At 53.2% G+C, this 20001-nt stretch overlaps 1 protein-coding gene and 1 long non-coding RNA gene across 7 annotated transcripts in view; one reads left to right on the forward strand and one right to left on the reverse strand.

Annotated features, from left to right (window-relative positions):
* Positions 1-53: 53 nt before the first annotated feature.
* The window catches only part of DUOX1 (dual oxidase 1), a 35966-nt gene continuing 16018 nt past the window's right edge, over positions 54-20001 (forward strand). For 2 of the 6 annotated variants that reach the window (XM_045395374.3, XM_073995739.1), the window contains exons 1-21: positions 54-158; positions 1990-2096; positions 3938-4021; positions 4218-4382; positions 5180-5367; positions 5469-5751; positions 5858-6024; positions 6432-6492; positions 6615-6711; positions 8048-8138; positions 9162-9264; positions 9523-9695; positions 10849-11024; positions 11242-11360; positions 11935-12072; positions 13300-13413; positions 14124-14323; positions 14979-15164; positions 17539-17764; positions 18011-18104; positions 18382-18557. In XM_045395374.3, the coding sequence (XP_045251309.2) occupies positions 2039-2096; positions 3938-4021; positions 4218-4382; positions 5180-5367; positions 5469-5751; positions 5858-6024; positions 6432-6492; positions 6615-6711; positions 8048-8138; positions 9162-9264; positions 9523-9695; positions 10849-11024; positions 11242-11360; positions 11935-12072; positions 13300-13413; positions 14124-14323; positions 14979-15164; positions 17539-17764; positions 18011-18104; positions 18382-18557 (2899 nt within the window). In that variant the 5' untranslated portion in view covers positions 54-158; positions 1990-2038. Of the gene's footprint in view, positions 2097-3937; positions 4022-4217; positions 4383-5179; positions 5368-5468; positions 5752-5857; positions 6025-6431; positions 6493-6614; positions 6712-8047; positions 8139-9161; positions 9265-9522; positions 9696-10848; positions 11025-11241; positions 11361-11934; positions 12073-13299; positions 13414-14123; positions 14324-14978; positions 15165-17538; positions 17765-18010; positions 18105-18381; positions 18558-20001 lie in introns of all 6 variants that reach the window. The other 4 variants (XM_005559426.5, XM_073995741.1, XM_073995740.1 and 1 more) reach the window with 3 other exon arrangements.
* On the reverse strand, positions 10736-11298 carry LOC141407195 (uncharacterized). Its single transcript, XR_012414933.1, has 2 exons — positions 11165-11298; positions 10736-11000 (listed from the first exon to the last, which is right to left on the reverse strand). It is a non-coding gene; the product is annotated as an uncharacterized lncRNA (long non-coding RNA).

The raw sequence follows: 20001 nt of genomic DNA on the forward strand, positions 1-20001 counted from the left end.
GCTGAGCTGGGCCGCGCCGTCGCTTCCTCACCCCCAGCCCCGCCCGTCCCGGCGCAGAGTTGGAGAGGCACCGGACGAGAGAGGGCTCCGCGGGCCCAGCTGGGAGCCAGACCGGAGCCAAGTTGCAGTCCCGGGCTCCGGTGACGCCGTGGCCGCAGGTCAGATCGGGCTGGGGTTTTCCCGGCCCGCGGGCCTGGGCGCTCCAGGGCAGGGAGCTCCAAGGGCAGGGTCGGTGGGGGAGCCGCCGCTCCTCCACGTTATGGAAGGAAGGGGAATGCTAGCCCCTTGCGCCTCCGATCTTATCTTAAGGTTAAAACGGGCCCTGTTAGGGCCTGTCCTCTGCCCAATCAAGGTTTCGAGAGACTGGGTTCTTTGGGACCTGGGAATGTTGGGTGGCCTAGTTTGCCTGGGCCTACGGGTTCTTCTCCTGGCACCAGCACAACATACCAGGGAGGGAGCTTTGGGCTTTAGGATCCAAACTTTCCCCCTCAGCCCTCCCTTGGGACCAAGATGGCCTTGAACCATCTTCCTCCCACCTCAGGGCCACCAGGGTCACCACTCTAGGGCTTCAGGCTGGAAAAGCGGCCATGTGGGGCAAGAACAGGCAGGCCTGTGTTCTCCCTCTGGTTCTGCCGCTGGCTCTGCCTGGGGCTTCACTGCCCTGTCCTGGGGTTGTGCCTTCCTGTCAGGGTTGTTGAGAAGTTACTGCCCCGTCGTTTTGTAAATCATTAAGGGCAACCCACCCACAAGGAGTGGTGATTAAGCATGTCCACCTTCTTCTTCAGCTCATCCCCACACAGCCTGGTCTGAAAGCCCATTTCATGCCCTTAAGGGCTGAGTGGTACATTAGCGTTGGGGCCCAGGATCCTGAAGACATGGTGGCGGGGCCCGGGGGTAGGGGGGTAAGAATATCTTGGGATCAGGGAAGGACCGCTGTGGCTACTTCAGTATATCCAGCTTTACAGTTTCAACCATCCAGAGCCCAGCTCTTCACTCACTATTAAAAGGCCAGCACCTGGACAGATTCTGTGAAATGCAGCAGGTGATACTGAGCTTTCCGGTTATGGCAGGGCCTAGGTTTTTTCATTTAACAGGAGATGGAGTAGGGATGAGGTCATTCCCTGGGTTCTCTCCTCTAGACAATCCATCCAGGAACCCTGATGTTTGGCTGGGGATGAGGCTTTCCCTGAGCTCCTTTCTTCCTCTATCCTATCCCCAATCTCCAGGTTGCCTTTAGGAGGTCTTCACTGGCTTTAGGTACTCCTTGCTCCACTCAGGAGTCCCAGCCTGAGTCCTCTGCTGCTTCTGTTTCCCTGTTGACTCTGGGTGGAGAGAGAGAGCAGGAAGCTTGCACTAAATACATGAGCACCTAGTAGTGCATCCCTTCTGGATCCAACCAGAGGAGCCAAGTTCCCGCCTACCCTCTCTATATCACATTTGCACAACACCTGTCACTTTTCGTGCTTTGAATTCAACCTCATTCTCACATCTGATTCTGGTAACCACGCTGAGAAGTAAACAGTTCAGGCATATTTGCTCCCATAGCTGGAAGAGGAAACCAAGGATCAGATTGGAGAAGTGATTTATCTAAGATCCCACAGTGGACTGGGAGCAGCACTGAGACCTCAGCCTAGTCTCCTGATCCCCAACCAGGGCTCTGTACAAGGAATACACTCTGTGGAGTGCTGGGTCAAAGCAGGGTTTTCCAACTAATCTTAGAAGGTAAAGTCCATGAAGGTATGTACCAGGGATTTCTGTTTGTTTTGTTCATCATTTAATCTCCAGTGTCTATGTCAGTGGCTGGTTTGTAGTGGTGCTCATGAAGTATTTGCTGAATGAATTAAAGAATTTTGGGAAAGAGTGAGTCTCTTGAACTTTGCTACCTACTGTGACCTTGGCCCAGCCCCAGGCCTTGATTCACAGAGGCCTACAGAGTCCTTGACCTGATTCTTCTGAGTAGCTCGGGCTCATTCTCTGTCCTTTTTCTAGGGTCTCCATTTTGGGACATTCTAATCCCTGAGCCCCTATTATTTTCATCATGGTCTTCTGCCTGGCTCTAGCATGGACACTTCTGGTTGGGGCATGGACCCCTATGGGTGAGTACAGATTGGAGGAGAAGCATGGTTAGGAGCAGAGGAACCCAGCATCCTCTGGGCTCCCCAAGGACAAGATCTGTGTGATATTCTTCTGTATCCTTAGTCTCTAGCTGACACAGTGCCCTGCAAGTGAGAGTTGCCCATTTCTAGCTGTTGAAGAAATGGATGGATAATGGAATGAAAATTATCCCCAAATACACAGAGTTAGGGAGCCTTCAGCTGCTGTCAGCACTTCCTATTTTATTCTTACAGTTTGGGGGCCCTTTCTCTCTCATCTGTCTTCTCTTGTTTTCCATAAAGTGAGGGCCTCTGACTCAAAATAGGAAAAGATTGATTAGACACACAAGACAATAAAGGATCTTGGGATCAGATTGGACCCAAAGCTGAAAGGGAGTCATCAATATTTTTAAACATTATGATCAAAGACAAAAGCAATGTCTTCCACAAGAGTTTCATGTTGCTGCCTTCAGCGGACAGTTTCTCTCTGGAATCTGAGGCTGCTCTCTGTAGTCCGGATCTCTGTGGAGGGAAGTGGGCTTACAGTGCCACAAGTTAAATTTAAAAGATCAAGTCTCTGATCACTGGGGATGGGAGATGCAAAAGCAGAAAGCAGAGAAAACTTGTAGAAGGATCTGTCTTGGCTGGAGGTAACAGGATGGTGACACCTTCCCTACAACTTCTCCCTTGCCAGAGCTGCTCACCTCCACATTCCTTCCAGCCCTCTTCTTTCCTTGGCTTTGGATTTTACTTTTCTCCCTCAGCTCTCACCTCTTATCCCCAAGAGGCACTTTCCCTGTACTGTCCTGCAAAGGCTCGCTCCTTTATGTGCCACAGGCTCATTTTATTTTAGAGATCACATGTGTGGCCCTGCCCAAAGTCTTGGACCCTTAGCTGGGTTCTTTGCTCGAGCATAAGGCCCTAAGTCATGTTCCCCCCTAACTCTCTGCTGAGTGAGTGTGCAAATGTGTGTGTCTGTTCTCTGAGGTGAGCAGAGAGGAAGCCCCAGGCCTATAGACTCCTAGTTTGGGGGAAAGAAACAGGCCGGCCATCTGATCTACTGATCAGAAAGATCCCTGCTCCATCCCCGATTCCATGATCCATTCTGGATCTTCCCTCTATCCCTCATTCCTTAGTTCTTTGCCCAGCAGCTGAGTGCTCCCTCCTGGACCCTCATTTTGGAGAGTACAACAGGATCAAGAGGAGGAATTGTGTGGGGAACAAGATGCCCCAGAGAAGGGGCAAAGTCATCCATATCACCAGTCCAGTCCCTGGTCCTACCCAAGAAACTGGGGGAAAAAGCAGTAGCAACACCACACCCCTGCCCTGGGCTCTGCTCAGCCAGAGAGGACTAGTCCCCTCACCACACTGACCCTGCCCAGGGATGGGTCACAGAATGGCATGTCCTTCTCGGGTGTGGAGTGTGGCTAGCTCTTGCTCTGTGTGGTGTCTTAGGACTGGGGATGGATTCTGTCCTGTTGTGTCCCCTCAGGGAACTGAAGTTTGAGGGGAGTAAAGTCCTCTGCATCCTACTGCCCACCGCCACTGCTCTCCTCCAGCCCCCTCTCCCTCTCTCAGGCCATCTGTCAGCACACACTGCTCCCTGCGCCACTACTTTTTGGCTCCCTGCCATGTCTCCCCCACTGAGCGGCTTAAAGATCTGGCTTGAGTTTGGACACGCTTTGCCCTGGTTTTTCCCTCTGTACCCTACCTCTCACATCCACTCCAAGTATCCACTTTCTGCTGCTCCAAGTGCCAGGCTCACAGCACCCATATCCAGCAGGCCTGCCTGTCCTCTCATGCACTGACTTGCCCAGCTGCCCCTTCCCTCCATTCTCACACAGGAGCTCAGAACCCCATTTCGTGGGAGGTGCAGCGATTTGATGGGTGGTACAACAACCTCATGGAGCACAGATGGGGCAGCAAAGGTGAGTGAGAGCCAAGTGGGGACAGAACCCCAGGGCCAGGGGGGTACTGCTGCTGCGAGGCAAGAGCTGGCAAGTACCAGCAAAGGCCATCCATTTCCAAGGTTTTAGGATCCATGACATGGAGGGAAGCCTGGGACAGAGGGGGTCTAGAATGCCCCCTGAAGATTCATCCTTATCCTTACCACTCCTGCCCCAGGCTCCCGGCTGCAGCGCCTGGTCCCAGCCAGCTATGCAGATGGTGTGTACCAGGCCTTGGGAGAACCCCACCTGCCCAATCCCCGAGACCTTAGCAACACCATCTCGAGGGGCCCTGCAGGGCTGGCCTCCCTGCGAAACCGCACAGTGTTGGCCGTCTTCTTTGGTGAGAACTTCAACCTCTGGGGGAAGGAAGCCAGTGGGGTTGGGTGGACACCTCTGCATGTGAAGAGGGGTCAGAGGATGAGAGAGAAGTGACGGAGAGCCTGAGGGATGAGGGTGAGAGGTGGAGGAGGCAGTGGGGTATGGTAGAGGTAGAAGCAGGTGGAGGGAGGATCCATGCTGAAGTGAACTCTGGTTGGGGAGGCAGAAATCTGCCCCAGGCAGAAAGATGAGGGGTGGGGTTAGGGAAAGGGGACATCCCTCCATGTTGGGTTGTTGGTAGGGGTAAGAGGGTGGCAGAGATAGAAACATGAAAATAATCTGGGAGGGACTCTCCATGGGACCCTGTTCTTAGGCATTGCCCCATGGCTTCTAGGACAGGCTCAGGGCAGGGTTCTGATTCTGGCAGAGTGGACTGAGGAGAAATCAAAGTGGGGGTGCTAGGGTGGCTTGACCCCAGTGACTGAGGGTTGGTGGCTGGCCCATCAGGAATGCCTAGTTCCTGCAGCATGTTGGAGCTGGTGCTGCCAGCCCCTTTGCCTAGGCACACTCACAGGGCACCTCCCAGTTACCAAGGAGAAAGCCAAACTGTCAAGGACAACAGCTTGGAGCAGGTGTAGGCACAGATGGGTAGAAGAGACAAAGGACTGGGAGGGAGTGCCTGAGGTCAAGGCTTGGACTTGCCCATAAGGGCTGCTGAGTCTTTTGAAGCTTCAGGGGAGGGAAGGAGGCTGGATGCCTAGGGTAGGAAGCAAAGTGGCCCTCCGCTGGCCCTAGCACCCCCTCCTGCATTGCCCACAGGCTATCACCTGCTCTCGGACCTGGTGAGCGTGGAAACGCCCGGCTGCCCTGCCGAGTTCCTCAACATCCACATCCCGCCCGGAGACCCCGTGTTCGACCCAGACCAGCGTGGGGATGTGGTGCTGCCCTTCCAGAGGAGCCGCTGGGACCCCGAGACCGGACGGAGCCCCAGCAATCCCCGAGACCTGGTGAGGAGGGGAAGGCGGCGGGAAGGGGCCGCACCCCTGCCAGGTGGGGCCAGGGCTGCGGGCCTGGCAGGGCCTGACGGGGAGGGGCGCCCACTCCCCAGCCGCGGACAACCGCTGGGACCCGGCCTTTCCTGGCCCGCCGCCGCCCCTCGACCCCATCTCACCCGCCGCGTGCCCCGCAGACCAACCAGGTGACGGGCTGGCTAGACGGCAGCGCCATCTATGGCTCCTCGCACTCCTGGAGCGACGCGCTGCGGAGCTTCTCCGGGGGACAGTTGGCGTCGGGGCCTGACCCCGCCTTCCCCCAAGACTCGCAGAAGCACCTGTTAATGTGGGCGGCGCCCGACCCCGCCACCGGGCAGAGCGGGCCCAGGGGGCTGTACGGTGAGGCCGCCGGGGCGGGACGGGACCGGCTGGGGGTCTGCGAGTGTGGGCTCCTCCGATCACGCTACCGCTCATCTCTTCCCCTGCGCCCCCACGTCGGATGCAGCCTTCGGGGCGGAGCGAGGGAACCGGGAGCCCTTCCTGCAGGCGCTGGGTCTGCTCTGGTTCCGCTATCACAACCTGTGCGCGCAGAGGCTGGCCCGCCAGCACCCAGACTGGGGGGACGAGGAGCTGTTCCAGCACGCGCGCAAGAGGGTCATCGCCACCTACCAGGTCAGCCGTCCGCGCCCCGCGACGTCCCCCCTCCCGCGAGCAAGTCCACGGGAGACTCCGCTGCCCCACGGAGCTCCCCATCTGTGGACAACCTCCACCCAGAAACCCCTCCCCAGACAGCCGAGGTCTAGGGAAGCCCCAGTAAATGATAGGGAGGCACGCGCTGTTTAGAGGAGAAATCTGGCTGGTGATTATTATTTATCACCTCCCAACCCCCCTTCCCCACTCCCCCAAATCCCCTGGTTCCTTGAGGAGGCAGGCCTCACACCGCTCCTGTTTGAGTTGCTTCTCCCATGACTGACCCTGCCTGGTCCTCATCTCCACCTGGAAGCCGTCCTTGGGCTCAGACCCTTCCAGGCCCCGCCCCATCCAACTGGAGCCTCCCCTCGCCTCTCTCTGCCCCTCAGAACATCGCTGTGTATGAGTGGCTGCCCACCTTCCTGCAGAAAACACCCCCGGAGTATACAGGTGAGGGAGTGGGGAAGGAGGATGGGAGGGCTTTCGTGAGTGTGTTTTGTGGGGTGGGGTGGGGAGTACGTTGGAGATTTTAGGGCTAAATTCTTCTGTCCTCTCTTCTCCTGTTTCCCCAGGATACCGGCCATTTCTGGACCCCAGCATCTCCTCGGAGTTCGTGGCGGCCTCTGAGCAGTTCCTCTCCACCATGGTGCCCCCTGGCGTCTACATGAGGTGAGGGAGGGGCTCAAAGGTTTGTGTGCTGGGAGGGATGGGGCTGTCAACTGAAGAAAATCCGCCCTCAGGAGCTCTCTCTACAGGATTATCAGTCTGAAGTGTCCCCAAGGGAACGATGAATAGAGAGGGGAAGAAAAGCAATTGTTTTAAAAGATACATCACTGTGGTTTTTAAGCATTTTTACTTCCCTTCTCCTGCTGCTGGTGTAGATATTACCCTCCCCCCACCCATTAAATATAGAGTAATAAAGGTTCAGAGGGTGTCACAAAGCCCACTGGTCTAAACCTCATGTCTTGACACTACACTGGGGACATTTTTAGCTATAATCACAGGGCCCAGGGCCTGCAACCTTTTAGGGGCAGAGGGTTCTAAAATGTGTGCAATCTGAAGGAAAATATTGGCTTCAAAATAATGAAAAGGGAACTTGAAAAAGACACAGGCTGGGTGCGGTGGCTCACACCTGTAATCCCAGCACTTTGGGAGGCTGAGGCGGGTGGTTCACCTGAGGTTGAGAGTTAGAGACCAGCCTGACCAACATGCAGAAACCTCGTCTCTACTAAAAAAAAAAAAAAAAAAGTATATACACACACACACACACACACACACACACACACACAAAATTAGCTGGGCATGGTGGTGCATGCCTGTAATCCCAGCTACTCGGGAGGCTGAGGCAGAAAAATCACTTGAACTCGGGAGGCAGAGGTTGTGGTGAGCCAAGATCGTGCCATTGCACTCTGACCTGGACAACAAGAGTGAAACTCTGTCTCAAAAAAAAAAGATACATATTTAAATAAGTGTATATGAAACAAAGCATGTCCATTTATTTTTTTATAGTTGCTTTATAATTTAAAACAATTCATAGATTAGATTTACTCTGGAATAATCTCTGGGGTATGCCTGATGATGTACGAGACATAGACAATTGAGTTATTCACAGACAAGTAGTTTCAAAAGAACAATTTTTGAATCCTTTGAAAAGGTATATATGTACACATATGTTGTACATACAATTGTGTATGTATATATGTATTTCACATGTGTGTGTATATACATATATTGAGAGAGAGTCAGAGAGAGAGTGAGCGAGCTATGAGTACATTTAGATATTTGGTCTGATGTTGTTAATGAGGGAGTACATTTTAGATATTTGGTCTGATGTTGTGGATAGGACCTTCCAAAAGTCAGATCCCCCAGAACGTACCAAGGTCCGAACCACACACCACCTCAGAAAGGCCTGGGGTCCCTGGCTACCGCCTCAGAGACCAGAACTGATGCCTGACAGTATAACCCCATTACCTCAATCACCATCTCCCTGCTCTTTGCATTTCAGAAATGCCAGCTGCCACTTCCAGGTGGTCATCAATCGGAACTCAAGTGTCTCCAGAGCTCTCCGGGTCTGCAATAGCTACTGGAGCCGTGAGGTCCGAGCTGGGGGCCACAGAAGTGGTGGATATGTGTGTGTGCATGCGTGTGTGTGTGTGTGAGTGCATGGTGAAAGTAGGCAGTAAGGCTGAAGCGGACAGCTGGGATAGGCTGGGGTGAAGGAGGCAGCCTGGAGGACCTCAGGCATCTCCCCTACAAAGTCTGAGGTGACCAGGTAGCTGGACATGGCCAAAAGTCAAGCCACCACCCCAACCTCAGGGCTGTGGGAGAGCCAGTGGGGCCTGTGCAAGTATGGTTCTGCCTTTGTTGCTGCCTCCCATGTTTTCCCTCTCCTTCGACAGCTCTGGTTGTCCTGTAGGCCTTGGAGTACCCCAGCTAGTCTCACTTGCCCCAAGGAAACTTCCCATTAGACACACATCCCGGGCAGTGTGTGAATGCGTATGTGTGAGGGTGGTGGGGAGGAAGCAGGGGTTCTTAGAGATTATTGGGGATTGCCCATCCGTCCAAATCAGGCCAGCATGGATGAAGAGCATTGATCATGAATTTAAAGCAAAGCAAGATACTTTGTATAAAGTGTTTACTAAGGGGAAGGGAGTAGGGAGGAAGAGAAAAGAAGCCATAGAATCAGAGCCTGGAGCTGAGTTGAAAGAGGCCTCAGTGTCCCCCTCATCAAAGTCCCTTTTTATTAAGGGAAGGAAACTGTGTTCAGAGAGGGCCTGTGACTTGCCCGAAGTCATACAGCTGGTTAGTAACAGGACTAAGACCTAGATCTTCTAGTGAATTTGCCAACCACATTGTCAAGTCTCCCAAGGTCAAAGTAAAATTTTAAGATCCCTTGTGCTTGTATAGACCTCTGTCAGGCAGTATTGACTTTGGATGGGGACACCCCTCACCCTGAGTGGGGAATCAACCTGCAGAGCAGGAATGTCCCACCAGTTTGGGAGCAAACAGTAGGACTGGGCGGGCTCAGGGATAAGGATGATGGTGTGGAGGGAGCCTGGCTATCTAACCTCTGACTCCATTAACCACGCCCCTCTCCTCCCCACCCACAATCTATAAAGCACCCAAGCCTACAAAGTGCTGAAGATGTGGACGCACTGCTGCTGGGCATGGCCTCCCAGATCTCAGAGCGAGAGGACCACGTGGTGGTTGAAGATGTACGGGGTGAGTCTGAGGCTGACCCTGCAGGTTGTGAACTCCTGGCCTCTGGGAAGAGGCTCAGCTGGACTTCCAGAGCCAGGTATGAGGGGGTACCTGGGGCTGGGAGCCTGCACTGCACTCACTGATGAGAGAGCTTCTGACATGCTGATCATGGCTCCTTCTGGCTCAAGTCTTCTGGGGCTGGTTGGAGCCTGGGGCCTGGACTGGAGACTGCTGTGGTGGCCCTGAGCTCCCTCAGACTGTCTGGTATCTCGTCTCCAGATTTCTGGCCTGGGCCACTGAAGTTTTCCCGCACAGACCACCTGGCCAGCTGCCTGCAGCGGGGCCGGGATCTGGGCCTGCCCTCTTACAACAAGGCCAGGGCAGCGCTGGGCTTGTCTCCTATTACCCGCTGGCAGGACATCAACCCTGTGCTCTTCCGGAGCAATGACACTGTGAGGAGGGGTCAGGACCCCGAGGGTAGGGTGGGAGGGACAAGGCACGTGGGACTGAGTCATGGGAGATAGGTAGTGAAACTTGAGCACAGAGACAAGCACCTAGTGGGAGGGGCAGGGCTTACCCAGGTCACTTTTCCCAATATTACATATCAGGATGAAGATTACCAGACCAGCAAGATTTGGCTTTGCACTCTGATTGTTCAGATCCAGCAAGCATGTATTGAGCATCTATTGTTTGCCAGGCACTTAATAGGCACTATCTCATTTACTGTTCTCTCCACCCTCCTGAGTGGGTATAGAAGGTCCTTGACTTAGGAACAATCTGTGCTTTCTTGCACTGATGTTTAAGCTGCCTTTCAGGAGTCAGCTGTTACACCCTGAGCTATCACCTGGACTGGTGGCATGCCTGCTAGCCAAGAGACCAGACTGGGGCACCTCACCATCTTGACACAGCAGTGTTTCTACAATTGTGTGCCTACTCTATTGCACTTTGCCCTTACCATTTTATAAAATTATTGGAAAGTGGAGGTTTGAAAGGCCAATAAAGAAGTGATATGAGCATGGGGGCTCGTAAACTTTATAAAATCAATATATAGATAGGAATCACCAGGCATACCAAGAGTAGCAAATCTTTAGCTTCAAATGGGCCTCAGTGGAATTAAGCTGGTCAAGTGCTATTTACACTGTGGAGAAAAAAACTAAAGTAAAGGTCAGGTAATGCTGGTGATATGTTTTTGAAAACTGTCTCTAAAAGGCAATATATAATCAGGCATTTGATTAAAAAAAAATTCAGTTCTAAAGAATAGAAACTTTTTATAACACATCATTCTGCCATTCAACTTTTGCGCTTCTGGTTTTGTCCCTTCAACTTTCATACCTTTTCAAGAACAAGTTATGAATGGGGATTGGCTGGCTGTTTTATTACTTTCTAGAATAGGCAGCTGAATGTGTGAGAGGGTTCCCATAATGGAGTTCACTTATGTAAAGCACTCAGAGCAGTGCCTGGGGCATAATAAGCACTATAGAGGAGTGAGTTGCTGTTACTGACATTTATTATTATCATCCCTGGGGCTAATCCCTGCGAACCACCTCTTTGCCTGAGGGTGGGTGCCGTGTCCTTGCTGTTACTCCTGCCCCTTCTTGGTTCCAGGTACTGGAGGCCACAGCTGACCTGTACAAGCAGGACTTGTCCTGGCTGGAGCTGCTCCCTGGGGGACTCCTGGAGAGCCACCGGGACCCTGGACCCCTGTTCAGCACCATCGTTCTTGACCAATTTGTGCGGCTGCGGGATGGTGACCGCTACTGGTTTGAGAACACCAGGAATGGGTAAGGCCTGCTAGGGTAAGGTAAGCTCTACCTCAGCCTGGGCCGCAGACCCTCTCCCTGGCCTTAGACAGCCCCCTGCGCCCTTGATTCCAAGCCAGCCCACCGCCCCCTTCCCAACACCTCTGGGTCTCTTTTCTCACCTGGCTCCTTGGGTCTGGGGTTGCTGGAGGCCTGCATTCCCTTCCCATCCCAGTGACTTCTATTTTCTCCAACTTAGGCTGTTCTCCAAGAAAGAAATTGAGGAAATCCGAAATACCACCCTGCGGGACGTGCTGGTCGCTGTTATCAACGTTGACCCCGGTGCTCTGCAGCCCAGTGTCTTTGTCTGGCATAAAGGTGAGTGGCCAAGGGGTGACTGGAGGAGTGGTGGGTCTGGAGCCTCGTCCCTCTTCAGCTCTGGGCTTGGCTCAGTGTGGCTGAACGTCAACCTCTGTGCTCCAAGAGGGGAGTGAGCTGTGGTTCTGCCCTTGGGAACTCCAGGTGCCAGCGCCGCCACCTGCAGCTGTGTAGGGTCCCCTCTGCACAACTCCAGAAAGTACTGAGTGAGGGCAGAACCAAGTCTCAGAGAGAGCTGGTGAGGAGGTTCACATTCGGCTGAGATGGAGCTGGGGCTGGGTATAATATTAGGAGGGCTCTGTGCGGTGAGGATATCCCAACTCTACAGCAGTGAGGGAAGAGTTTGTGTGTGTGTGTGTGTGTGTGTGTGTGTGTTTGTACATACACTTGTGTGTGTGAGGGAGAGATGGAGGTTGGGATTCATTTTTTACCCCACTTGTTACCCAAGGAAGCCCCTTCCCCTCAGCTACCCAGAGTGCCCCCACCCCCTTTCTGCCACCCTAACCTCCTCAGTGATCCTGTGCCAGCACCTGTGGCCCAGCACCCAGGACTCTGGCTTCCTCTGCCTCCCCAGGAGACCCCTGTCCGCAGCCAAGACAGCTCAGCACTGAAGGCCTGCCAGCCTGTGCTCCCTCCATTGTTCGTGACTATTTTGAGGGCAGTGGATTTGGCTTCGGGGTCACCATCGGGACCCTCTGCTGCTTCCCTTTGGGTAACATGATGGACAGAGTGGAGTGGGGTGAGGGATACAAGCTAGGGGATGCAGTTTGGGTGGTTCCACTAATGACAACAAACCACGCAGAGCATGGTCCCTCTGGGTAGGAGAATGAAACACTAGAGGAGGAAGGGACAAGAGAAGTGTGACCTACAGAGAAGTCAGCTCCAGGGAGGATTGCCTCCCTGTTTTCCTGGGACTCCCCGCAGGGCCCAGCATTGGTCAGGAGCCAGGGGGAATCTGTAATCCACAGCTTTTTGCAGGCCTGGGCCTAGAGGACTGTCAGAGGCAAATCCCTGTTTAAGAACAAGGGCTAAGGCCCGGCGCGGTGGCTCACGCCTGTAATCCCAGCACTTTCAGAGGCCAAGGCAGGCGGATCGCCTGAGGTCGGGAGTTCGAGACCAGCCATGATCAACATGGAGAAACCCTGTCTCTACTAAAAATACAAAATTAGCTGGGCATGGTGGCGCATGCCTGTAATCCCAGCTACTCGGGAGGCTGAGGTAGGAGAATCAAGTGAATCCGGGAGGCAGAGGTTGCAGTGAGCTGAGATCACACCATTGCAGTTGCAATGAGCTGAGATTGCACCATTGCAGTCCAGCCTGGGCAACAAGAGGGAAACTCTGTGAAGAAAAGAAAAGAACAGAAAAAAAAGAAAAGAAAAGGAGGAAAGGAGGGAGGGAAAGAAGGAAGGAAGGGAAAGAAAGAGAGAGAGGAAGGGAGGGAGGAATGGAGGGAGGGAGGGAAGAAGGGAGGGAGGGAGGGAGGAAAGGAAGAAGGAAGGGAGGGAGGGAGGGAGGGAGGAAGGAAGGTAGGAAGGAAGGGAGGGAGGAAGGGAGGAAGGGAAGGCTGGGACAGATCTAGTCACTGGAGTGAGGCTTGGGGCTTAGTCTTTGGCAAGGCTGTGTGTGGGTCAACTAGCAGCCTGGTGGGGTGAGTCTAGGCTCTGACACAAAGACTCTGGACTTAGTCTCTGGCTAGTAAGGGACATGAGTGGTAGAATATGAGGAGGCAACGTGGGCATCTTAGATGCTACCCAAAGCTCCCCATGGGATACAGAGCAGCTTCCCCCAGGGACCTTCACAATTTGAAACAATTGAGCAAGCTGACCGAGGGGGTAGGGACAATAGGTGGTACTGCCAGGAAAGGAGCTGAGAAAGGAGCCGCTTCCAACCCCCCGAGCCACACCTCTCCCTGAGCGTCCTACTGCCTCTGCCCTCCCAGTGAGCCTGCTCAGTGCCTGGATTGTTGCCCGGCTCCGGATGAGAAATTTCAAGAGGCTCCAGGGCCAGGACCGCCAGAGCATCGTGTCTGAGAAACTTGTGGGAGGCATGGAAGGTAGGCCTAGGGCTGGCCAGGGTGGTGGTAGGGAGGACATGGCTCAGCATTACAGCTACCCACCTCCACCCCAGCAGCCTCAGGAAAAGGCCTCCCTTTTCTAGGACTGTAGGCAAGACCACAGTGGCATTAAGCAGAAGTTGGACCTGGAGTCCTGCAGCCTCCGGAGTTCCTCACGTGCAGGAGTCTTTGAACCCTGCCTAGATCTTACAGGGTTACTATGACTGACGATTCCCTGGGAACTGGTGATTTGTAGCATCTCACGCTGGAAGTCCAGGCAACAGAGAAGTGATTAATGAAGGTCCAGAGTCAGACTGGAATTGGAATCTTGGTTCCACCACCACTATGGGCTATAGGGCCTTAGGCAGATTTTTGAATCTCTCTAAACCTTTTTTTTTTTTTTCTTATCCATAAGATAGGAATAATAATAGCACCTACCTCACAGGTTTATAATGAAATGAAATAGTTCATGCAAAGCACTTGGTATAGTATTGAGCACTTAGAAAACATTCAGGAAATGATAGTTACTATTCTTTTCATGTGGCTACAGGCACAGCCAGGCTTTCAGGGAGGGAATGACCCTCAGTACCCCAGAAGGGGACAATGAACTGTGGAGGCCTCAATCTAATTTCAGCCCTGAGCTGGCCCTCTTCCTCCCAATGTACCTCTGGCGGATCCCAACTGACAAAGCCCTGTCTCTCTCCCCCCAGCTTTGGAATGGCAAGGCCGCAAGGAGCCCTGCCGGCCCGTGCTCGTGCACCTGCAGCCTGGGCAGATCCGTGTGGTAGACGGCAGGCTCACCATGCTCCGCACCATCCAGCTGCAGCCTCCACAGCAGGTCAACCTTGTCCTGTCCAGCAATCGTGGACGCCGCACTCTGCTGCTCAAGATCCCCAAGGAGTATGACCTGGTACTGCTCAGCTGGCACCTGGCTCCTTGTCCACAGCCAACGCCAGGGAGGCAGCCAGGGGGAGGGGAAGGAGCACGGGGCCAGGAGGCAGGAAATGGTAGTTACTGTGCAGGAGTCCGGCTTCTTGTTCCCCGGTGGAGTACCTGATAGAGAAACTTGGACACATTTATCCTGCTCCGGGCCTGCTGGATGACATAATCTCCATGGTTTCCACCTAACTCTTGCAACCACAGTCTGCCTCCTCCTTTTCTGAGGACAACCTGTCAGGTCCCAGCTGGGTGTCCTTGGAAGAAGCAAAGCCCTCTTCCCTGTCCTCTTATCTCAGGATGTAGTGAATTTTTAGAGATTTTGGAGGAGAGCTAAATCAGAGGCCTGGCCCATGATCCCCTCCATCCTCTGGCCTCCCTGCCCTCCTCTCCCTTCTCCAGTATGGAACAGAGGGAAGAATGTCCTTGTACACATGCCTTTAAATGCAAACTCTGCACCTATGAGCAAGTCACTTAACCCTACTGAGCCCCTTTCCTCTTCTGTAAAAGGAGATACAATATCTCTTTTGCAAGGTCACTCCAGTGGCCCCTCTGACATAATCCACATAAAGTGCCTAACCTCAAGAGGCCTTGGCAAATGGTTGCTTTTGCTCGGGCTGCCCCCTTAGGTGCTGCTGTTTAACTCGGAGGAAGAGCGGCAGGCGCTGGTGGAAAACCTCCGGGCAGCTCTGAAGGAGAGCGGGTTGAGCATCCAGGAGTGGGAGCTGCGGGAGCAGGAGCTGATGAGAGGAGCTGTGACGCGGGAGCAGCGGAGCCACCTCCTGGAGACCTTTTTCAGGCACCTTTTCTCCCAGGTGTGTACATGGGATCAGATCAATCCTTATGCTGTGGTGGCATCCTTACCTGTGTGAGGCCATGAGGTGAGTCCAGGGGAAGTCAGAGCCCAGAGTTCTCAGCTAATAATCAAGTTTATTGCAATTTTGGATGAATCACCAGACTTTATCATAAGGAGTTGCCCCGCCCCCATCTGAACCCCACCTCCAGCTACGAGGCTTCAGTGGGGGGATGCCCAGGAATGGGCTTCTCTGCATTTGTTGCTTATCGCTCTCCTCAGGGCTGCCCAGACTTTCCATCCTCGCTCATCTCAGCCTGCCCCAAAGGCTGCAGAGCCCCAGGGCAGTGTGGGCACCATGAGGGATATTGTTCACCCCTCCTTGGGGGAGTGCAGCTGCCAGAGCCCTCCATGGGGCATTGATGTCCACCTTGCAGGCTTCTGAGAGAGATTGGGAGGATATAGAGAAACAAGACAAAAATTCAGAGACTTGAGTCCACAGCTGGCACAAAAATAAAGGCAGCCTGGGAGCAGGGTAGTGGAGTGGAGAAACGTGGTAGATAAAGATAAATATGGTCAGGTGTGGTAGCTCACACCTGTAATCCTGGCACTTTGGGAGGCGAGGCAGGTGGATCACTTGAGGTCGGGGTCTGAGACCAGCCTGGCCAACATGGCAAAACCCCATCTCTACTAAAAATACAAAAATTAGCCAGGTGTGGTGGTGGGTGCCTGTAATCCCAGCTACTAGGAAGGCTGAGGCAGGAGAATCACTTAAACCTGGGAGGCAGAGGTTGCAGTGAGCCGAGATCACGCCACCGCACTCCAGCCTGGGCAACAGAGTGAGACTCCATCTCAATTAAAAGAAATATATATATATATATATACACACACACACACACACACACACACACAGACAGCATGGTTCTCCCACTGAAGAAGCTTATCATCCCACTGGGAAGACAGAACGTGCACAGAAAGGAAGATAACTGGCAAAGAATGAAGGTTACAAAAGTGATTCAGGAAATCAGCGATCCAGGAGCTCAGAGAAGACAGTGAGCCTTCGGCATGCTGCGAGGTCATGATGGAGGTTATATTTGGCAAGGACTTAAAGTTGGAGAAGTTTTGGCTCAGAGGAAAGGAACAGGAGGGACTGAACAGAGGTCTCCATGGAAGAGCAAAAAAATTAATGTTTGAGGAGAAAGAGCAGGGTCATGTGGCTGGGGAGAGGATTCATGAAGGAAGCATCCATTGAACAGACATTTACTCTGTACCGGGAACATGATTTAAAGTCATTTGAGGACAAACAAGTTGAACTTGAATATGTACAAGAACAGAGGGACCCTCAGCTGGGTGACTTCTTACCAGAGCCCAGGCAGGACTGGGCGTCTTCACTCATTGAGGATCCACTGGGGTTATGGGAACTCCCTGTGCTGAGACATGAAGGGTGCTGATATATCCTGCGGGTAGCTGTCAGTGTCTCATATCTGCACAGTGATTTCAGCTTTCAGAACATTTTCAACACAACCACTTTCGTTGATTCTCACAGTAAACCTGTGAGATAAGTAGAGCAGATGAGGAAATGAATCCCAGGCAACCGAAGAGACTTGCCTGAGGTCATGCACCAAGCAGGTGACAGAGACAGGGACATGAACCCGGGTCTCTTGCCTTCAGCCCTAGGCTCTTTCCACTACAGCACCTTGTTTGAAGCTATAAGGTTTACCTCATGAAACCATCACCAGACTTGGAGTAGGCACCTCACTTGACAGGCAGGAAAGACAGGTACTGTGGCCCGTGGCCTGCCTGCTTCCTCACTGTCTGTTCTCTCATGCTGGGACAGCCCCTGGGTGGGCTGGGGATGGCCACAATGAGAATTCCCCTTTTCCAAGCCCAGCTTTTCCTCAACCCAGCAGACGCCTTGTCTTAGTTAAAACTATTTTATGTATAAATAAGAGAAACCCCAGTAAGCTAGCATTGACAAAGGGTCAGTTGACTCTGAGAATACAGAGATGTCTCAGGAATTCCAAAGGGAGGACCTAGAAAAGGAAAGCTGTCAGCCAATGAGGCCACGGCTCTCCTAGGCTGCCTCTGCCTTACTTGGTCTCTAAGTGGCTGAGCACTTGGAGGAAGAGAGTGGTCCACACTTTCTGAGCTTTCTTGTGCTCAGGTCAAGACAGACCTCACACTTCTTAATTCCAAGTGAGCTCCCTGTCCAGTCAGCTAAGGCAGAGAGTCAGGGTTCTGTAGAACAAACATGGCTTCAGGCACCATCATAGTGCCGCCTAGCAGAGGGGGTCCTGGGCAGACACCTCAAAAGGTGGCTCCTACAGGGCTCAGCTGAACTTCAAGTCAAGGAAGCCTTGTCTCCTCTCCCTCCCTCTGCTACTGCCCAAGTGCAGGTGCTGGACATCAACCAGGCCGACGCAGGGACCCTACCCCTGGACTCCTCCCAGAAGGTGCAGGAGGCCCTGACCTGCGAGCTGAGCAGGGCCGAGTTTGCCGAGTCCCTGGGCCTCAAGCCCCAGGACATGTTTGTGGAGTCGATGTTCTCTCTGGCTGACAAGGATGGCAATGGCTACCTGTCCTTCCGAGAGTTCCTGGACATCCTGGTGGTCTTCATGAAAGGTGAGGGAGGAGGGAACGATAGGAGAGGCTGGACAGGGACTGGATCTGTTGGAGGTGGAGAAGCCCTGGGACCAGGTCTCCAGCCATGGCAGATGCCCAGGAGTGCCCAGGCAGAGGTCAGGAAGCAGAGCGACCATTACTGTGTCCAGCAGTGGGTCATCACACTGGTGTGAGACCCCTTCTGGCCAGCCTGGGGGTTCAGGCAGGCAGGTGGGGGCTCTCCTTATGGAGTCCTCCCTCTCCCAGGCTCTCCTGAGGAAAAGTCTCGCCTTATGTTCCGCATGTACGACTTTGATGGGAATGGCCTCATTTCCAAGGATGAGTTCATCAGGATGCTGAGGTTGGTTCTCTGGGACAGCCAGGAGAATGGGCCAGGGCAGGGACGCCAGGGCAAAGAGGTGGGACCTGAAGGAGAGAGCAGAAGGGCCAAGGAAGGCAGAGGCCTCCTCCTTACCCATGTAACCAGAGGCTGTTCCAACTAGCAGGGGGTTTGGGATGTGGCCAGTCGGGGCCCCTCCATGTGGGCACAGACAGTTTGGTGCGATGGAGTCATTATGTCCTGTGTCTGGATCACAGGCCCCAGTCAGAGCCTGATGGTTCCTCTCCCCCAACCCCAGATCCTTCATCGAGATCTCCAACAACTGCCTGTCCAAGGCCCAGCTGGCTGAGGTGGTGGAGTCCATGTTCCGGGAGTCGGGATTCCAGGACAAGGAGGAGCTGACGTGGGAGGATTTTCACTTCATGCTGCGGGACCACAACAGCGAGCTCCGCTTCACGCAGCTCTGTGTCAAAGGTGGGGCAGCCTGGTAGGCAGCACTGACTCATTGGTTAGGCATAGTAGGCACAATGCCCACATACTTTTAGGAGTCCACAGAAATGTTTTAACTTCCATTAAAATCGGAAGGGAAAAAATGAATGTAGTGATATAGAATAATGGATCCAATCTGGATTGTAGTTTTCTTTATATCAACATAATTATACAATGTAATTTGAAAGTATTTTTATTTTTTATTAGGAGGAAAGGGCCCACAAAGGTGAAAGTGCCTAGGGCCAGTGAAAGTCATAATGCAGCTCTGCTGGTGGGGCGGGCAGGGTCAGGATAGGGTAGGGAATGGTGGTTGGAACTCTGCTTCCCCTGGCTCCCTGCCAAAGCCCCCTGTGCCTGGTGCCCAGGGTAGGGGGAGACTGTCTCCCTGTGACAGCCCTACCCAGGCCATACTCCCTTCAGCTGGGGTGTCTGGTTGTGGGGGTGGGGTGGTATCTCTTGGGGTTTTTTTTGCTGCTATATCTTCTGGCTGAGTGCTTAGTAAATGTTTGCTGAGTACATGAAGACCCGGTTCTGTTGTCCTTCCCCCTACTTCCTGCCCCACCTATGTCTGATTCAAGTGGGTGGGGGCTAGAGTTAGAGTGAGGAAGGGGCAAGCAGCAGGCAGGAGGGTCTGTCTGTGGCCTGCTCTGAGCTGTTATGGTATCTTCTCATCTTAGAACTCTCACTGGGGCATGTTGAGACCAAACCAAGCCCCTCCCAGAATTATGAGAAGGGGTAGGCTGAGCAGCCTCCACAGGGAAGAGGGGCAAGTTAGACAAGACACAGATGAGCCTCTGGTCAGGGCTTCCCCCTGGGAGTAAGGAGAGCTGGAAGAGAGGGAAGCCAGCACTCCTGATTCTGCAGCTTTTTACCTTTCCCAGGCAGCCAGGGCAGCAGGCACCTGAGCCTGAGGGCAGGGACAAGGAAGGTACATGGAAGGGAGCCCACACCACAGAGTCCCAGGGACATCCAACACCTGGGATTGAGGGTAAGACCAGGCTTGGGGATTGAGGAAGATTAGCACTGAGTATTGTTTTCTTTTAATTGTTGTTGAGTCCAGATTTTTTTTTTTTTTTGAAAGATTTTAAAACTAAAGAAAAGGAAAAAAGGGCCAGGTGCAATAGCTCACGCCTGTAATCCCAGCACTTTGGGAGGCCAAAGCGGGAGGATCACTTGAGGTCAGGAGTTCAAGACCAGCCTGGCCAACATGATGAAACCCCATCTCTATAAAAAAAAAAAAAATACAAAAATTACCCAGGTGTGGTGGCACACACCTGTAGTCTTAAGTACTTCAGAGGCTGAGGCACAAGAATCGCTTGAACCAGGAGGCAGAGGTTGCAGTGAGCAAAGATTATGCCACTGCACTCCAACCTGGGCAACAGAGATTCTGTCTCAAAAAAAGAGATGTTCCTTCACTTTTCACCTATTT

This window comes from Macaca fascicularis, chromosome 7 (genome assembly GCF_037993035.2).
Source record: "Macaca fascicularis isolate 582-1 chromosome 7, T2T-MFA8v1.1".
Taxonomy (NCBI): domain Eukaryota; kingdom Metazoa; phylum Chordata; class Mammalia; order Primates; family Cercopithecidae; genus Macaca; species Macaca fascicularis.